The following is a 7,500-nucleotide window of genomic DNA, read 5'->3' on the forward strand; positions in this document are numbered from 1 at the left end:
AAAACAAAGTACATTTCATCTGCCAGTACACCTCAGAACAACACGCTTGTCACGTTTCACATTTATCGGCACATCTAGACTCGGCGATGTTCTTTTATCTAGAGCGTGACTTGAGTAATCTTCTTTGTTCCTTTCTTCTCCTCTCCTTCACTTGTTTCTTTCTTTCCTTCTATTGTCTTTAGCTCTTTTTTTGCGTCCTCCTCCTCCTCCTCCTCCTCCTCGTCCAGTTGGAGGCTTCCAGAGGAAAACCTCATCCTCGCGAGTCCAGCGGACCGCGCCACCTTCCCCATGTGGGGGGGTGGGCAGTAGTACGGGTAGAAAACCTCCGGGTCGGAGTCGCTGTAGCTTCCCGCCGTGCCGCCGAGCATGCACAGCGACGCGGGGCGCTCCGGCAGAGGGGAGGAGTTGAGCGGGAGGTAGGTGGGTCTGGACGGGCGCGTCAGGTGCGGGTAGTAGCCGAGTGGGCGGAACTCGGACGCCGGGTCGAACGCGGGATTGGAGGTCCTGGAGATGTGGAACTTGACGTCGGGCTGGCTGGCCACGCGGCGCGGCAGCCCCGGGAGGAAGCTGCAGTCGTCGCTGTAATGCCCCGCCTCTCTGCGTCCGGCGCCCAGGAGCCTTGACCCGTTGCTTCCCGGCTGGTAGACCCTGGCCAACCCCAGCCCGCCGGCGCCCACGGGCCGGAGGCTCCTTCTGATCGGCGAAATCGACGGCGAGTTGTGGCCCAGCGGGTAGAACGCCGGCCTTGGCAGGCCGTCCGTCGGTACATAGTCCCGCCTCCTCAAGGTTGGGAAACGTTCCAACGAGGAGACGGCGACGTAGTCCGACAGGTACGGATGTCGGCTGAGCGGCGAGGAACTGCCGAACGGGAACGACGGGAGGACCGGGTGATACTGGTAGGCGGGGCTGTTGGGGTAGAGCAGGACGAGCTGCTGCGCGGCGTCCGGGTGCGGCTGGGGGTTCGGGCGTCGCCGTGACCGGTTGCCGTAAACGCCGGCCAACCTCTGAGCCTGACGCTGCGCCCCGATCCGCCCCGCCCTCGCCTCGTCCATCAAAGACGTCGACGCAGACCTCAGCTTGGGCGACGGGGTGGACTGGTAGTAAGGCGGAGAGAGTGGAGTGACTTGAGAAAGGGGGCGTGGCCTCTGGCTGAACTCGACGGAAGAATGGCTGCGTTTGGCCCCTCGCTCGCCACTCTCGACGTCGTCCAGGCGTCTGGGGTAAGGGTCCAGCTCGTCCTGGCTGTGGACAGCCACGGCGCGACTCGTCCTGGGGAAGGGGTGGGCGTGTTCGTACAGCTGGGGAGGGCCAAAGCGCAGGATGACACAAAAATTATCGTTTTCACGAGTTCAGGAAGGAGGAAACAGAGAAACATCCGAAGTGAAGGACTGCTTGCCTGTTTGGAGACGTCGGTGAGGAGATCAGGGGAGGATTGACATTGTCTCGAGTTGTAGTCAGACTGACAGCAGCTCCTGGACACACAGGAAGACGTTAATCCATGTGGCGCACCGACACCTTTCAACATAGAGGGATGGTTCACACACAATGTAGGACATACTTCTTCTGCACATGCTCAGTAGATTCACAATAGTGTCATGACTCCCAGTCCATGTTCTCCTGGGACTTGGTGCTTTTATTTTGTCAGTCACCATAATAACAATCTAACTTGGTCGTCTGTCCACCAGAATGTTTATGTACGAACTTTGTTAAAGGAGTCATATTATTCAGCTTTTCAACACTTTCACATTCACAATGTCTCATTGGTCCAAACACGTTGAAGTCAAAGGTTTTTATTTTTGCCCCAAATCCAGTTTTTCCTTGATTTTCCTCCATTTGAATATTGGATCATAGGAGCTGCATTCAGAATCTGCTGTGTCTGTGTGAGCTGGACTGGCTCCGCCCACACATGCCCATCTTGGGAAGAGGAGGAAGTACTTCCTCTGGTGGTGCCATGTGCCAGAGCAGAGCTGCCTAATTGTGGGAGGAGTCAAAGGGGAGGGGCCTACCTTGATTGGGATTGGCTAAACCCCCGATGACACTATATAGGGTTTGATTTCTGATTGGCTGCTTGGAGCAACACACTTTTTAAAACCTGAAACAAGCCAGGGACAGAGAGGACAGACTGTCTTCACTTCTGGGACGTCAGTCCTGGTTTGGGGACGATTAGTACTGCTGGAGAACCTTTAGGAAGTGAATTTTGCATAATGTGACTCCTTTTTAATTTTTCATGACATAAACAAACAACACCACCCACTAGTGGCCAAAAATGAAAACTGCACCATTTTCTATGTTTCTGCTGTTTCTGTGGAAGCAGACATCATTTTCATAACATTACAGGATAAACGTGAACGAAGACTGGGAAATGGTGGCGTAAAAAGAGAAATAACAGAAAGTATTAGGAGTAATGATATAGAAAATAAGATTTTGTCTTTAATACTTCGACTACACTAACCCTTTACAGACTCACCTCTCAAAGTGGGAAGGCTTTTTCTCCCCGGAACCCAAACACTCCAGTAGCTGTTTCTGCGTCCTGCCACTGCAAGACGGCAAATAAACAACATGAAGTACTCAAGATTCCTGATGCCAGACAGTATTCAGCCCGAGAACAACCCATATCTGTGCCAGGAGTCTTAATATCAGAGTACTTTGGTGTTGCGTCCTATAAAAGAAGCCAACACGATATTTGAAGGGAAACTTTGTCTGTACCTGTATCTGAAGGTGGAACCCTTACAGGACAGCAGCGTTTTGTGCATGGCCTTCGGTTCCTCGGCCAGCCGGAAGAAGGCGTGGTACTCCACGCACATCTTCCAGAAGTACTTGCAGACGTCACGACTGGCCATGGCGAACTCCAGGACGTCCTTACACGGCGGCTGAAAAGACGCGAGGCGACGCTTTTTTATACGCGTGAGAACTCCACCGGAGAGCGGCCGGTTCTCTTGGTTATGGTACAAGGAAACCCGGCAAACACGTTCCGGTTCTCACCCCAACTTTGTCGTGCAGTTTGATGAGGAAGTGCTTCCGTTTGAAGCTCAGCTTGCGGACTTTGGCCCAACTGAACGTGTTGATTTTCGTGTTTCCCTGAGTAAGGAGGACAGAATGATTAAAGAACATCCTGAAGGTCGCGGGAAACAATCTGGAAAGCTGCAGAACATCGGCGTCGTGGCATTTAACTGATTTCAAGGCGGCTCAGGTAAAACAAGCAACCCAATGTCCAATACCCGCCATTGGCCTGGAATTACCTGGAAGCTTCATAACCTCCTTACAATGACTGAACTCCACCTAGTGGCTGAACATATTTTTGTTTGTTATTTTTGAACAGATTTTGTTTTCGTTTGTTTTTCATTTATTTATTTATTGGTTTGTATGCATGTACGTATTTTACCAACAAAAACCACTGACTTTAATTGCAGGAAATGTTCAGGGATGATTTGTCATCACAGGACCTCTGGATTAGATTACGGGATGTTAACATTTAACCGTTTCCCAATAAATCCCCCAAAAAACTGCGATTAAAAAAAACTTCCCATACAAAGTGGATGAGAGAGGCGCCTCGTCGAGGAGATTAAAGGAGATCAGCGTCTGTTGCCGTGGAGACGGCAACAGACATCTGACCTACCAATCAGCATCGATATGAGCTAACGCTATCATGCTAGCGGTGCCAACCCGGTTCCGCGAACGAATGTCTGCGCTCTACCGAGTGCGGCTCTAGTTCTGTGTAGATGGAAGACGGTGTGAGCGCCGGTTGTTGTTGTTGTTGTTGTTGTTGCTGCTGCCGGTGGGGAGTCATGAGTCCACACCTGAAAGACGAGCACTCCAGAGTGCGTGACCGCCAGATTAATCCTCATGGCCTCGCCGTCGTGGGCAGGGTGAGGCCTGATGCCGTACATGTCCAGCTTCCTCGCCACCTCCAGCAGCTGGACGTCGGAGTCCGCCGGCGCGACGCCTCTACGGAAAGAGACGAGGACAAAACACGTCGCGGCCCAAGAACGCCTCCCTGCTTTCCATCTTCCACATTAAAAGCATCGGCTGTGTATTTAAAACTTCATTTTCACTTTGTACCTGTGCTTCTTGTGGAATTTGATGATCTTGTGGTCCAGGTATTCCTGGTTGGGAACGTAGTGCTTCATCTCTAAATGTTGGTAGTCCAGCTCCTCGTCGTAATCCCCGAGCTCTGCTGTAACACACAGACCCCCGGAAGACCAGTCACACACTTCATCTGCTTCCTCTAGCAGCGTCATGAAGTCACACCTGCCACCCTCGATGTCAACCTGTCTGAATTCTAAACACTCCTCTTTAATGCTTACACTGCAGTATGTGAGAAACCAGCAGGGCGGCGCTGTTGTCGTTGCACGTCAGACTCCCGTTAGACAAGTCCTGCTTAATCTGTAAGGCAAAAAGATACCTGTACACACACACACAGACACACACACACACACACACACACACCTGGATTATGTTTTCATGCCCTATATGAACGTTTCACCAACATGTTCGATCTTTCTTGTCTGTCCTCGCTTCACTTCCTGGACTGGGAGCGTCTCTCGGGGTGTCCCGTGACCTTCACCTTAGTGTAACCTGTGCTGTTCACTCTACCTGGTGAGGCCTCTCTTCAGCTGTCCAGGATCCGGGGGGAAGAATTTCACTATAAACCTGAAGAATAAATCATTTGTGTCTAACGGAGAGACGGAGAAAGAAAAAGGAGGTTATAGAAACATTGACAGCAAAAGTGTCCCCAAACAGTAAATACCTTTTAAAAAGACACTCGCCTCTGCGCGACTTTAAAAGTGACTCACATTTAATCTGCTTGATCAGCGGCTTCAACAGTTCCAACCAAACCTGCAACACACACACACACACACACACGCAGTGAGACGTGAGATGTGAGACGGACGTATGGACGTCCTCCCTCGCAGCACATCTGTCTGGAGCCGCTTGTCCTCACGTAGTTCCCGGTGTGGTGTCTGAACTCCAGGCCGAAGTACTCCTTCTCCAGCAGCTTCAGGTGTCCGCACACTTTGTTGAAGAAGTCGCCTCCGAGGACCCTCTGCTGGAAAGACGAATCGGGAGTAAAGAAGGGAGGAGAACTGGGATTTTGATTGGAAGAAAAGAAAAAAGACGAGGTCCTCTCTGGGGATATTTACGAAATGTACCACAGCTTACTTCCTCTTTTTCTTTTTTCTTTTTTTTCTTCCATTTCTCAATTTTAAAACTGTGTAATAGTTTTGGGCGGTGTAGCTGCCCTTGGCATCAAGAAGAAAGCGTGGAGCTCGACGGGTGCAAAACGTTTATTTTTCTCTTCTCTCACTGTTCCTCAGAACAGGCGCCAGCACCGTGCACCGTGAAACTGCGGGATATTATGAACAAAAAAATACATCACTTCACTTATTTCATTACATTTCAACCTAACAGTAATACACAGCGCCCGACTCATAATAACAAACAAAAAAGACGCGCTGTCGTTGTTACACACCTCGCTTCGCCTACCAAGCGCTCAAAACACCGGCCCTCATTTCCTCAGTGATCCCAACACTCCAACAGAGTTTGCCTTAAGCAAAAACACAGGGCAACACATGGATGTCACAGTTTAATTTAACGCGTTTCTGTGACATCTTTTGGGATTACCCTACCGATTATCTTTTATATAGCAGTCGCTGTCAAGGCCCGTCAGTCTCGGTGTGCGTCAGCTGTCAAAACCCGCGTGTGACGTCACAATTTGTAGGCAAAGTTACAACCCGGAAACATGAATTGTCGGCGGGGTGGACCCCGGAACATGAATGACAACAAAACAATACTGTAAGTGGCCACTTACAGGCGGCGTCTCCCGCAGATATGAAGGGTTAAAATGAGACAATATAAGATAGAAATGCCACTTTCTACCACAAGGGGGCGCATCGAGTTCCTCTGAGTCCAACAAGAGAGAACACAGCATGTGTACGCCAAGTACTCAAACAAGTACACACTTTAAAGTGACGGAATGCCGCCACACAACGTTATTCATGCATAATTGACCTTTTAAAGACGCTTTAATGCTTTTTGACCAACCTTCTTTTAACCTCCCTCATTGTCTCTCCATCCCTCCTTCCTTCCTCCTCCCTTCTTACGTCTTTATGACCACAAACATAACTTGCACGTTGTTTTTCCTCTTTCCCTATTTTATTTTTGGCGTGTGCGATCTGCGAGCTGGTGTTTAGCGCTCCGGCAGGGCGCCCCCCGCTGGACGCCCCTCATTAACCCGTCATGGGGGAGGAAGAGTGAGCGAGGAGGAGGAGGAGGAGGAGGGACGGAGCAGCTGTAGCCCATTACATCCAGAACAAGTGATAATTACTGGAGACAGAATGGCAGAGACGTAAGCGTCGGCGAGGCGCAGCCCAATGCAAGCGAGTGAAATGAAAGTGAGGGTTGCTGGGTCGACTCTATACCTCCGTCTCCCTTCTTTTCATTCTGTGGCGTTCTCTTATGGCCTGAGGGGTTCAGGATTGGGGTCAGAGCAGAGACCCTCTCTGAAGACATTCATGTACGAGCTCCAGTAAATCTACGAGGAGACTTGTGGGACACGGTGGACGTCACCTCCTGTCCATCCATCCATTCATCCAACCTGAAGACAAACGGTCAAACAGTCCCCGTGGACGTCTGGACTCATTCCTTCACAGCTAAAGTCCACGACTCAAAGATTATAGAAGCTTCCATCGTCCATCCATTATCCATCCGTTAGTCTGTCCATCCATACATCCATTAAAGGCCCGCATATCCATCCATCCTTCCTTCCTTCATCCATCCATTAACCGGATGTCTGTCCGTCCATCCATCCATCCATCCATCTATCCATCCATCCATCAATTGCCCGCCCGCCTCATCCAAGCAGTCTTTATTGCTTTATTCTCTCTCTCTCTCTCTCTCTCTCTCTCTCTCTCTCTCTCTCTCTCTCTCTCTCTCTCTCTCTCTCTCTCTCTCTCTCTCTCTCTCTCTCTCTCTCTCTCTCTCTCTCTCTCAAATGACCCCGAGGCGACGGGGAAACAGACGGGGCAGAGAGCTTGGCCGTAGAAAGTGGAGCTAGTTTTCAAACACAATACCACACACACACACACACACACACACACACACACACACACACACACACACACACACACACACACACACACACACACACACACACACACACACACACACACTCCTTTTAGCCGGCTGCCTGGGAGGCTGTCTTGACAGCGTCTCCTCCTCCAGCTGACCTGGATGGTGAGGCACACGGCGTCTCGCTGGCCGTCCAGCTGTTTGCTCATCACGTCTGTCCCCACAGTGGAATAGAAACGTCTCCTCCTACGTCACCTGTCCAGATCCTCGTCCAGGGGGGACGTCTGGGAACCTCCCGTTTGAAAGACATGAAACTGATATGACTGTTTGACCCTTGAAGAAAAGATCCTGCTTCCTCCACTTTGGTTTTTCTCCGTTGGCTTCTTGAGACGCCGGCGCCACGCTGCCGCCGCTCATTGGGGGTTTCGGACG

General features: G+C 50.8%; 1 protein-coding gene across 1 annotated transcript in view; it reads right to left on the reverse strand.

Moving 5' to 3' along the window:
• Positions 1–7,500, reverse strand: part of LOC308123891 (FERM domain-containing protein 7) — a 9,860-nt gene that overhangs the window by 248 nt on the left and 2,112 nt on the right. The window contains exons 2-12 of the mRNA XM_080486615.1: positions 4,943–5,047; positions 4,794–4,836; positions 4,594–4,672; positions 4,305–4,402; positions 4,060–4,174; positions 3,798–3,945; positions 2,983–3,078; positions 2,707–2,870; positions 2,468–2,536; positions 1,397–1,472; positions 1–1,298 (exon numbers count right to left, since the gene is read on the reverse strand). The exon at positions 1–1,298 is cut by the window's left edge and continues 248 nt beyond it. Coding sequence (XP_080342741.1) covers positions 99–1,298; positions 1,397–1,472; positions 2,468–2,536; positions 2,707–2,870; positions 2,983–3,078; positions 3,798–3,945; positions 4,060–4,174; positions 4,305–4,402; positions 4,594–4,672; positions 4,794–4,836; positions 4,943–5,047 — 2,193 coding nt within the window. The 3' untranslated portion in view covers positions 1–98. The remainder of the gene's footprint in view (positions 1,299–1,396; positions 1,473–2,467; positions 2,537–2,706; positions 2,871–2,982; positions 3,079–3,797; positions 3,946–4,059; positions 4,175–4,304; positions 4,403–4,593; positions 4,673–4,793; positions 4,837–4,942; positions 5,048–7,500) is intronic.

Source organism: Lipophrys pholis (assembly GCF_963383615.2).
Source record: "Lipophrys pholis genome assembly, chromosome: 18".
Classification (NCBI taxonomy): domain Eukaryota; kingdom Metazoa; phylum Chordata; class Actinopteri; order Blenniiformes; family Blenniidae; genus Lipophrys; species Lipophrys pholis.